The sequence below is a fragment of the Paramisgurnus dabryanus genome, chromosome 1, assembly GCF_030506205.2.
Source record: "Paramisgurnus dabryanus chromosome 1, PD_genome_1.1, whole genome shotgun sequence".
NCBI classification, from domain to species: domain Eukaryota; kingdom Metazoa; phylum Chordata; class Actinopteri; order Cypriniformes; family Cobitidae; genus Paramisgurnus; species Paramisgurnus dabryanus.
In genome coordinates, this window is record NC_133337.1 from 29,986,463 (window position 1) to 29,998,971 (window position 12,509).

Sequence of the window (12,509 nt, forward strand, 5' to 3'; positions counted from 1 at the left end):
TGCATATTAAAAAAAAAGTGGAGTGTCCATTTAAAGCAGGGGGGCCACTGTCCTGTAGAGTTTTGTTCCAACCCTAATTAGACACAGCTGAAAAATCAAATTAAAGTCTTCAGGATCACTTGGAAATGAAATTCAGGTGTGTTTGATTAGAGTTGGAACTAAACTCTGCAGGACAGTGGCCCTCCAGGACCCAGGGTTCCCCACTCCTGATTTAAAGCGATACTCCAGCCAAATATCAAAATAAACCCATGATGAACTCGCCCTCAAGCAATCTGAGATACATATGTCCCTAATCTTTCAGAAGGACTCCAAGGGGTTAATAAAGGTATTTTGCGGATAATCGATGCGAAATTGTATGAAAAATATCAATATTTTCTCCAATTATACTGCAAAAAATGGTTTTCAAAAAAAAATTCTAAGAAAAAAGTTTCTTGGTATGTTATTGTTTTCAGTAAAAATATCAAACAATTCTTAAATTAAGATGCTTTTTCTTGATGAGCAAAAAAATCTGCCAATGCACTGCAAAAAATGATTTTCAAGAAAAAAAATCTTAGTATTTTTTTCTTGTTTTCAGTAAAAATATTAAAAAATTCTTAAATTAAGATGCTTTTTCATGATGAGCAAAACGACCCAAGAAAATAAGTCTAGTTTTAGATCAAAAATATCAAATTTAAGTGATTTTGTGCATAAAACAAGCCCAAAAATCTGCCAATGGGGTAAGCAAAAAAAATCTTGAAAATTTTTCTTAAGCACCAAATTCAAGATAATTCAAGAAAAATTTGCTTACCCCATTAGCAGATTTTTTTTGCTTGTTTTAGGCACAAAATCACTTAAATTCGATATTGGTCTAAAAACTAGACTTATTTTCTTGGGTCATTTTGCTCATCAAGAAAAAGCATCTTAATTTAAGAATTTTTGGATATTTTTACTGAAAACAAGACAAAAATACTAAGAAATTTAGTATTTTTTGCAGTGTATAAAGCTTGGAAAAGCAAGGACATCAACTAAAATAACTCCAGATGTGTTCGTCTGAAAGATGATGGAAATGTGTATCTCGGATTGCTTGAAAGTGAGTAAATCATGGGGTAATTTTGATATTTGGCTGGAGTATCCCTTTAACAGGGTTCTCATGGGTCATGACATTTTTGGAATAATTTTAAAATGTCTTTTCCAGACATTGAAAGTCAGGCTATGTCATGTAATATCAGGAATTTTTGTTTGTTTAAAATTTTTGCTTTAAATTTTAGTTTCAATTTTTTAAAGTGTAATCTGCTTTTTTACACATTTAAACTACATTTTTATTAACTCAAGGTGTACACTACATTATTCAGCCTCACGACATCCCGGATATAGGTCATGGAAATTCAGCTTTTTAGTCAGTGAAAGTCAGGAAAAAGTCCAATCTGCTTTTAGTCTCAAAGATTCAAAATGGATATATATTCTTGTTTGTGCCGTTTAGGAATCATCTTTTCTCTCAACGACAAGTCAAGCTCTTCAAACCTGAAGATAGATGCTCTCTCCTGCTTGTACGTGATCCTGTGCAACCATCAGCCTCAAGTCTTCCACCCTCACGTTCAGGCTATAGTGCCTCCGGTAGTCGCCTGTGTAGGTGATCCCTTTTATAAGATCACCTCCGAAGCCTTACTGGTCACCCAGCAGTTAGTCAAAGTCATCAGGCCCCTCGATCAAACCGATGCTTTCGACGCATCGCCCTACATCTCCGACCTCTTCGCCTGCACCATCAAAAGGCTGAAAGCTGCAGATATTGACCAGGAAGTCAAGGAGCGAGCCATTTCATGTATGGGCCAGATTATTTGCAATTTCGGCGATAGCCTCGGTGCAGATCTCCCAGGCACTCTTCACATCTTCCTGGAGCGTCTGAAGAACGAGATAACGAGGCTGACCACCGTCAAAGCTCTGACCCTCATCGCCGGGTCACCGCTAAAGATCAACTTGAGGCCCATCTTGGGCGAAGCCGTTCCCATCCTAGCCTCGTTCTTGCGTAAGAACCAGAGAGCTTTGAAACTAAGCACCCTGGCTGCCCTGGACATACTAGTGAAGAACTACAGCGACAGCGTAACGCCCGCCATGATCGATGCCGTGTTGGCCGAGCTGCCTCCTCTTATCAATGAAAGCGACATGCATGTCTCCCAGATGGCTATTAGCTTCCTGACCACGCTCGCACGGGTGCACCCAGACTCGCTTTCTAAGATCAGCGGCTCCATCTTGGCCGAGCTCATAGCTTTGGTTCGTTCGCCATTGCTGCAAGGCGGTGCCCTCAGCGCCATGTTGGAGTTCTTCCAGGCGCTCGTAGGTACAGGAACTGCCAGTTTGGGCTACATGGATTTGCTGCGTATGCTAACAGGTCCCGTCTACGCCCAGAGCGCAGCCCTTACCCACAAACAATCCTATTATTCGATCGCAAAGTGCGTGGCCGCTCTGACTCGCGCTTGCCCCAAAGAGGGACCTGCGGTGGTGGGCCAGTTCATCCAAGACGTGAAGAACTCGCGCTCCACCGACTCCATACGACTGCTGGCTCTGCTTTCGCTAGGAGAGGTCGGCCATTACGTCGATCTCAGCGGACAGCCGGAGCTGAAAAGCGTCATCCTGGATGCGTTCTCTTCGGCAAGCGAAGAGGTGAAATCGGCGGCCTCGTACGCATTAGGTAGCATCAGCGTGGGAAACCTACCCGAGTACTTGCCCTTTGTACTGCAGGAGATTTCTGGCCAGCCCAAGCGACAGTACCTGCTGTTACACTCATTAAAGGAAATCATCAGCTCGGCTTCGGTGGCAGGCCTCAAACCGTACGTAGAAAGCGTTTGGGTGCTGCTGCTCAAACACAGCGAGTGCACAGAAGAAGGCACGAGGAACGTGGTAGCCGAATGCCTGGGAAAGTTAACGCTCATCGACCCAGAGACCCTTCTGCCCAGGCTTAAGGGATATCTGTTATCAGGTGAGTGTCAAACTTTGCCTGTTACATTTGGATCCAAACTTTCTTTGATTTAATCGAGATGGATATTTTTATTTCAGAATCCTTTGATTTGAAATGTTCTCTTTTTTTCAGGATCATCCTACGCCAGGAGCTCAGTAGTCACGGCTGTTAAATTCACTATCTCTGATCATCCTCAGACGATTGACCCCCTTCTTAAAAATTGCATAGGCAAGTGCTTTCATCAGAAAATCCTTTGTAGGACTGTGCAATTCATCGTTTTTAATTTTTAATTTCGATTGCAAAAACAAAATAATCGAGGTTTTAGTGTGCCGCATTCCGTTTTTGTCATTTCGTTTTGTGTTATATATCCAGCGTGTATAAGCAGCTAAGCCCGTATCTTGCATGTGCACGCTCTCTAAAATCTGCCCATAGTCCAAACACAAAGTATCCTTACGTATTTGATAAAATTTTTTAATGCGTTTTAAGCGAGCTGAGGCAAGCTGTCCCTTTTGTTTAAAATATCATCAGCTGCATCGTGGCGCCTCTTTGTCTCTCGCATCTGTCCGAAGTCAAATTGTACACTGCAAAAAATGATTGTCAAGAAATAAAATTAAATTAAGATGTTTTTTCTTTGATGAGCAAAACGACTTAAGAAAATAAGTGTAGTTTTTAGACCAAAAATATCAAATTTAAGTGATTTTGTGCATACATTTTTTTTCTTAAACACTAAATTCAAGAAGAATTCAAGAAAAATTTGCTTACCCCATTGGCAATTTTTTTTGCTTGTTTTATGCACAAAATCACTTAAATTTGATATTTTTGGTCTAAAAACTAGATTTTGCTCATCAAGAAAAAGCATCTTAATTTAAGAATTTTTAGATATTTTTACTGAAAACAAGACAAAAATACTAAGAATTTTTTTTCTTGAAAATCATTTTTTGCAGTGTAAGCCTGTTGATGTTTGTAAAGTTATATTAATTTCAAGTAAACTGAAGTAAAACTATATAAATAAATGCATGTTTTTACAGTCATTAAGTAATCATGTTAAATAATCGGATTGAGATTTTTCTCATAATCGAGCAGCACTAATCCTTTGGTTAGCTAAAAGTTTTGTTTGAGCAAATCAAGACTACCTTTGAAAATGTATAGCACCTATTGTATCTCATATTTTAAAATAAGAAAAGTTGCAAAAGTTGGTTTAAAAATCAGAGCACTTTTTGTGTCTGCTGTATGCTCTTATAAAATTGATCCTTTTGTTAAAGGAAAAAATATTTTACTATGTTCTTAACTGAACGTAGACAAATAAATACATACCTATCTTTTTCAATGCATGCACTTAATCTTTGTACAGCATGTCGTGAATGTGTTAGCATTTAGCCTAGCCCCATTCATTCCTTAGGATCCAAACAGGGATGAAGCCACCAGACCTCCATATTTTCCCTATTTAAAGACTGTTACGTGAGTAGTTACATGAGGAAGTATGGTGGCACAAAATAAAACTTTTGTTTGGATCCTAAGGAATGAATGGGGCTAGGCTAAATGCTAACACATTGACAATGCGTTGTACAAAGATTAAGTGCACGCATTAAACAAAGATGGGTATGTATTAATTAATCTAAGTTGAGGTAGAACAAAGTAAAATATGTTAAAACAGTGGTGTTTTCCTTTAAAATTGTTGCTGTGCCAAATTTTGTGTACCTGGCAGTATAAAGGGATAGTTCATCCAAAAACGAAAATTCAATAATTTACTCGCCCTCAAATTATTTCAAACCTGTATAAACGTATTTCTTCTGCTTAACACAAATGGAGATATTTTGAAGAATGTTTGTAACCAAGCAAATCTGGGGCACCATTGACCTTTATAGTAGGAAAAATAATACTATGGAAGTGAATGGTGCCCCAGATCTGTAACTTTTTTCTGTAATATTTTCCTTTGTGTTTAGCAAGATAAAGAACTCTATACATGTTTGACACAACTAGGGCTGCACGATTATGACAAAACAAACATAATTGTTGATAATTCAGCTTGATATTGTAATTGTGATTATTTTTTATGGTTAATAGATTTTACATTGAAATTTTAAAATGTTTTATAATTTTCTGTGAAGCAGCTGCGTGGTTAATTTGAAGCATCCAAAACTAAATATAATCATTTAAATTACAAATAATTATATGAGTTATGTTGTTAGTAAAAATCCAAAACTAATGACTAAAGGACACGTCATCTTGTCATTTTTAATATCTAAAATAGACGCACTGAAATAGCACAACTGTAATTGAGGCTTTTGGTGATTATGTAATTGTTTCACCTGTAATTGTAATCGCAATTAGTTTTTCGATTAATTGTGCAGCCCTAACTTCAGGGTGAGAAAATGATGATCGTGTTAATTTTCTGTGAACTATCCCTTTAAGTTTCTATTTGAGTAAATAAGTTTTCCTTCTACTTTTTTATTGTTATTTTATTTGATTTTAGGTGATTTCTTGAAGACATTGGAAGATCCAGACCTCAACGTACGAAGAGTGGCTTTAGTCACCTTTAACTCGGCAGCGCATAACAAACCCTCTCTTATTCGGGACCTGTTGGACACGGTTCTGCCTCATTTGTACAATGAGACCAAAGTGCGCAAGGAACTCATCAGAGAGGTAAACTGATGTTTAAAGCTAACTGTACTTCTGCCATCTAAAACCTGAAAGGGAAGTAATATACGTCTCGTTCTAGGTTGAAATGGGTCCGTTCAAACACACGGTGGACGATGGTCTAGACATCCGGAAAGCTGCGTTTGAATGCATGTATACTCTGTTAGACAGCTGCCTTGATAGACTCGACATCTTCGAATTCTTAAATCACGTGGAAGACGGACTAAAGGACCATTACGATATCAAGGTAAAGCTATAAATCTTGCATGAGAAGAGATGCGCTTTGCCATGCAGAAGATGAAAAAGTGAATTAATTCAAAAAGATTCAATGCGTGGTCACATGAAAGACGTGATGCATGATGGATCGACCAAATATTTTACTGATTCTTAGGTGTACTTGATTGATAATAAAACCAAAGCAATTAGGTACATGTAAAATGTGCACTGTTTTTATTTCTAGGTTTTTATTGTAATTCCACTTTAAATAAACAGTTAGGCTATAGAGCTACCTAAGCTAAACAAAGATTAATGTAGGCAGATACTAATGTTGAAGCTAATGTTGTTATTTATTTTCTGTATTAATGTGTTTTATAGATGCTGACGTTTCTTATGCTGGCCAGATTATCTACTCTGTGTCCTAGTGCGGTGCTACAGAGGTTGGACAGACTCGTAGAGCCTCTAAGGGCGACGTGCACCACAAAGGTAAAAAAATTTATAAGAAACACTGCAAATTCGATTCGTGCCTAAGCGGTTAGTGCAAATTAGCCGTTAGTTAGCATTTTTGATTTGTGGCGCTCATGTGGTGAAGAAGGTGACAGTTTTGAATTTTGTTTATACTTTTTTTTTGGGCTGCTACAAGTAGGGCTGGGCGATATGACTCAAAAAATTATCGAGAAAATGTTTTCCATATCAGTCGATATCGATAATTATCATGATAAATAACAAATCTTTACTCCTGTCAAATTTAAAGGCAGATTTTTGCTCCTGAATGAAAATTGTAAAAACCAGACAGTTAATAATGGTTTTAAACTACTTTTTATTCAGAACATGACAAATACAAAAACTAAAATCTTGTTTTAATGCATCTGTATTAAATGTAAATCTATTTGTTATGAAATCAACACATTTCTGACACAAAAGCAGCAGACTACTGTCCCTTTAAGACCCAAGACAGACTGCTTTAAGTTTCAATATACTGAGTAACAGCTGTTTATGTTCACTTAAACAAGAAAGAAAACTTAGTTCAGTGATCACGCGTGTGTTATACATATACGAGCTATACACGCTGATAAATGGATGTCAAGGGTGTCACTTTGCTGTGGGAGCGCACATACCCAAACACTATATTCACTGCAGTGGTGGATCTGCTGCTTTTCCTCAGTTTCCTGAATTTGTGAATGTCCTGTAAATATACTTTTAAAGCTGGGCGGACGTGTGCGTGCGCAAGGCGGACGCTGAATGAAAGTAAAGTATACTGCACGCACCTGTGTCTGCTGTGTTTGACGAACCCTGTTTGCGCGTCCAACATTACACACAAGAAAATGTTTCCGCGCATTTGGATTCCGTGATTCCGTCCGCGTTATCCGCATCGCGAAAATCATAGGTCTCTACTAATAAATAAATAACTTGCATCATCTTCCACTCCTTCAAGTCTGACTGTCACTGTGATTGTAAACCAAGAGCGCGTGCCGCATCCGGAAGTGCTCGCGCAACATTACGCACAGTGCTTAAACATTATCGATCACTTATCGAACTGTCCTTATCATTTTATCGAAAAAGTTTATATCGGTAAAATTATCGTTATCGAATTATCGCACAGCCCTAGCTACAAGTAATCGCTATAAAATGTTGTCAATGAATTTCATTATCGATTAGTTGGTCTGTTACATCACCAGTGGAAAGCGCAGACACCCGTGCATTTATAATTAAAGTCAGGCGCTGTTTCCTGATACAATGCAAGCGGCACATTTATCAGGTGCTGCTTTTTCTCATCGTGCAACCAGCTTGTTTAAGCAAGGCAGTGTTGCCAGGTCCTTTGCCTTGCGGTGGAGGTCTGAATTTGGCAACTTTTAAACTGTTTCCGAAGGTTAATGTTTTTCTGCTGTTAAATCCAGGTTTTATGACTGTAACATAGCATTCATATAACTTTTATATCATAATTCCTTATTTATTTAGTTAATAACAAATAATGTTAATTCTCATCAAGGTCTAAAGATTAATATTTTATTAATCTGTGGCAAAATGTTCTCAGACTCAGGGATTCATTTTGTTTATTTACAGTTTGACATTTTAAAGATGTTCAACTATTTAAAAGCTGCACAATTTTTTCTTTTAGGCTTAAAATATAGGATTAAAAAGATTATATTAGTAGCACTCTGTAGTAGTGCGTGGCTTTTGCTCTTTTAAAAGTGCACTTCTACACGTGCATGCCCTAATTTAGTGCCTTATTAAGCTTTAATAAGTGAAAAATCAAATTATGTTTTTATTCGATTAATTGTTAAAAATAATCGCCCGATTAATCAATTATGGAAATAATCATAAGTTGCAGCCCTAATTGTATTAAAAAATAATAGTTTTTTAGCCGATTAATTGACAAAAATAATCACCGTATTAATCGATTATGAAAATAATCATTAGTTGCAGCCCTAATTGTAAAAAAAAAATCTAATTATTTTTAGCCGATTAATTGACAAAAATAATTGCCTGATTAATCGATTATGAAAATAATCATTAGTTGCAGCCCTAATTGTAAAACAAACCCGAATGATGTTTTTATTCGATTAATTGGAAAAAATAATCGCATGATTAATCGATTATGAAAATAATCATTCGTTGCAGCCCTAATTGTATAAAAAACCCAAAATTATTTTTTAGCCGATTAATTGACAAAAATAATCACTGTATTAATCGATTATGAAAATAATCATTAGTTGCGGCCCTAATAAAAAAAAATGATGTTTTTATTCGATTAATTGACAAAAATATTTGCATGATTAAAGGTGCTCTAAGCGAATTGACTCGTTTTAGACCATACATTTTTTTTGTTACATACAGCAAACATCTCCTCACTATCTGCTTGCTTCCTGTCCGCTAATCAAACTGTAAAAAACCGCGATCTCTGTAGACAGCCCAGGCTTCACAAACGGCAATAACAACACAGTGGCCAAACCTACAAACAGAAACCATAACAAAGTATTCCAGCCAATAAACGACAAGAAGGATTTGGGGGTGGGGGTTGGGCGCGTTCATGAAAGCACGGAAGGGAGGGGGAGGAGTTAACTATGCTCCTTCTGTTTGAAAACAATTCAAACGTCAACAAAAACTAACGTCTCGCAGATTCGCTTAGAACGCCTTTAATCGACTATGAAAAATCATTAGTTGCAGCTTTAATTGTATAAAAAACGCATTTTTTATTCGATTAATTGTAAAAAATAATCGCATGATTAATCGATTATGAAAAAATCATTAGTTGCAACCCTAGTTGTATAAAAAAAACAAAATTATTTTTAGCCGATTAATTGACAAAAATAATCACTGTATAAATCGATTATGAAAATAATCATTAGTTGCAGCTCTAATTGTGTAAAAAACTAATTGTTTTTATTCGATTAATTGTAAAAAATAATCGCATGATTAATCGATTATGAAAATAATCATTAGTTGCAGCTCTAATTGTATTAAAAACCGAATAGTTTTTATTTGATTAATTGTAAAAAAATAATTGCATGATTAATCGATTATGAAAATAATCATTAGTTGCAACCCTAATTGTATAAAAAACTAAATAATTTTTTAGCCGATTAATTGACAAAAATAATCACTGTATTAATCGATTATGAAAATAATCATTAATTGCAGCCCTAATTGTATTATTAAATCAGAAAATCGAGAGAAGACAAAAGGAGATAATTATGAATATATTTCCGATTGTGTTTTAGCTAGTAATTTGATGCTATAGAAATGGGGTGTGTCGTTATGATTGACATTTATGATTGACAGCTACTGTGAGCGGACTGTCGGAGCGGACTGTTCGATTTCTGTGTTATTTCACTTCGACAAAATAAGTTGTTCAGCAGTAAACTGTACTAACTGACCTACAGTATCTGACGGATCTGGTAACGTTAAATGTGGGCTTAATTACTTAAAAAAATGCTGACGCCTAACGTTAGTTAAAACAGACTGTGTAAACTAAAGATTGTTTTGCTATCCAACACATTGTGACAGAGTAGTTGTTCGTTTTAAATCATTTAAAAAAATAGCCAGCTGTTTTTAGTATATATTGTATTATTATATGTCTTTAAATTTAAGTTGTACTTTTTAATGCACTGTTAGTCGCTTTGGATAAAAGCATCTGCCAAATGCATAGTTGACTTTTACTCAAAACAATCGTTTCTCCCCAGGTAAAGGCGAACTCTGTAAAGCAAGAGTTTGAGAAACAGGACGAGCTCAAGAGATCGGCCATGCGGGCGGTGGTAGCTCTGCTAACCATCCCAGAAGCGGAAAAAAGCCCCCTGATGAGCGAGTTCCAGTCTCAGATCAGCTCCAACCCCGAGCTAGCCGCCATCTTTGACAGCATCCAGAGGGACTCCTCCAGCGCCAACATGGAATCCATGGACACCAGTTAAGCGTCCGCACCAATCAACGTCGCTCCCAAAAAATCCACAAAGAAAACCGCCCCTGGGGACCCTTGTATTGTTCCATGCATTGCACTGAATCCAGAATAGGAGGAAAAGAAAATTTAAAATAATAAAAAAATGAGAAAAACTTACGAAAGGACAGACATTTATTCTCTTAAGCTTCGAAGCTTATTTCCACATTATTTGTTTTTCTATAAGCGACAGGAAATCGCTTCAGTTGATCATAGTTTTCCATTCCTCACATCTTTTTTTTTGTTGGTAATTTTCATAATTCCAGAGGATCCATAGGTACCTCCACATGCACGCGGCTTTCGGAAATGTGGCGCGGAGGGACCGATCATCTGAAATGAGTTGATTGCGTAAAAGTGGACCGCAATATTTGTGTTAATATGGGAGATTTGTTCTTTGCATTTCTAGACTGCAGACCAATCAAGTTGGGATCCACGGGGTTAACGATAGCACTCGATGGGCTTGAATGATTTCAGGACCATTTGCTTATCAAACTAGTTAGGTTTTTGTACGATTTAAACATCATCTCTTTTTACTGTTGGCAAATACAGAGCAAATTAGGAATATTATCCCGAAGAGGTGTGGAATAGTTAACAGTACTTTATTTTTTCTTCATCACATTTCATTACATTCCCGCCGTTTGCAAAATTTCGAGTCATTGGCATGCGTCACACCTCCAGATAAACGAGAATTCAGCTGCACACAGTTTGCATAATCTTTTTCTTTTTTACTTGTTGACAGTTTTTGTTTAGCTCAAGCATTTAGAGGTGAAATGACATGAAATATTGTTATGAGGAAATATTTGCCCTGTATGGAACGCACATATGTGAATAAAACAAGTGGAAAATATTCTCTCTTCAGGTGCTAGACTGTATTCTGATGCCGTAAGGGGTGTTGCTCTCGATATTTACATCCGTTGGGTTGCTTTAAAGAGAATAGATCACCCAAAAATAAACATTCTGTCATGTTCTTGCCCTTGTGTTCTTGCAAACAATTTTTTTTCTGTTTATAGCTAAAATCTTTTTAGTTTTAATCATAATGGTAGTTCAAGTGACTCGTGCAATAATGTTTTAAAGCCTTACAATAGCTTGTAAAGAAGGTTTAAATTAATACTCAGGTTAAAAGTGCACCAAAATGTACTTTTTTCATGCACTCATTTTGTTCTTAATATATTTTATTCAAGTGCACTTAAGTAGAACTATACTCCATAAAATGCTTATTTTCAACTTTGCATTGGGTCAAAAAGCTTGTTGGGTTGTTTTAACCCATTGTTGAGTCAAATATAACATTGTCTGGTTTAATTTAAAGCCCAGGTATTATCCAATTCCCGATTTTAAATTTCCTTTGGTGTCTAAGTGTGTTTTAGTACATGTAAACGATATGCAAAGGTACAAACCCCAAAGTAAACAATGATGCGAGTTATCGTCTTCAACGTAAATCTCTTTTCTTGGACTACAACAAACACATGGATTGTAGGCAACAGTTCACTTCCTGGGATTGGTGATGTAGACAAGACCGACATTATCATAATTCCTCCCACTTTGGTCTCAGCCTGTAAGTTAACTCCAGTTATCATTGCATTGTGAGCGAATCTTTCAAACATGGTAAGGAGCGTCACATTTCCAGCTGATGTCAGAGGTATTCAGGCCAATCACAACGTACAGATTTGCTGGCCAATCAGGGACACAACGCTTTTCAAAAAATGTGTTTTTTGAGCCATAAACCATGCGAACACATTGTATTACACCAAATACCCAAAATAATGTTTTTTAGCAATGAAATAGGTCAACTTTAACCCAACGGATGTGCTTGTCTCTTTTCGACCAAACACTGGTTTAAAAAACAACCCAGCATTTTTAGAGTTTATACTTTTAATTAGTTTAAAAGTTGTTTTTAATCTATAGCTTTTACACTTTTATTTTGCACAAACATATACTTGCAGGATAATTTTAGTACATTCAAGTATACTTTATTTTTACCTGGGATATTACACAGAAATTCTTCAAGATAACAAAGTCAGTGAGCCATCAGCATTCTGCTTAAAATCTTTTGTGTTTCCCAGCAGAAAGCAAATCATACAGTCGAGTCAAATTTATTTATAGCATTTTTTCACAATGTTTCAATGCAGCTTTACATAAAAAGGATAGGAACCACAGAAAATAGGAAACTGTTAAATAAATAATTTATAGAATATTTGGTATTTTTCCAACTTTTACTGTCCTCATATATGTAAACCTGGACCACAAAATCATAAGGGTTTTTTTTTTATTTGGATTTATTCATCATGAAAGCTA

General features: G+C 36.3%; 1 protein-coding gene across 2 annotated transcripts in view; it reads left to right on the forward strand.

Annotated features, from left to right (window-relative positions):
• cand1 (cullin-associated and neddylation-dissociated 1) overlaps window positions 1-11,184 on the forward strand; it is a 29,607-nt gene extending 18,423 nt beyond the window's left edge. For both annotated transcript variants that reach the window (XM_065289837.1, XM_073814488.1), the window contains exons 10-15: window positions 1,460-2,953; window positions 3,065-3,160; window positions 5,406-5,575; window positions 5,652-5,816; window positions 6,164-6,271; window positions 9,970-11,184. In XM_065289837.1, coding sequence (XP_065145909.1) covers window positions 1,460-2,953; window positions 3,065-3,160; window positions 5,406-5,575; window positions 5,652-5,816; window positions 6,164-6,271; window positions 9,970-10,194 — 2,258 coding nt within the window. In that variant the 3' untranslated portion in view covers window positions 10,195-11,184. The remainder of the gene's footprint in view (window positions 1-1,459; window positions 2,954-3,064; window positions 3,161-5,405; window positions 5,576-5,651; window positions 5,817-6,163; window positions 6,272-9,969) is intronic.
• The last annotated feature ends 1,325 nt before the right edge of the window (window positions 11,185-12,509 follow it).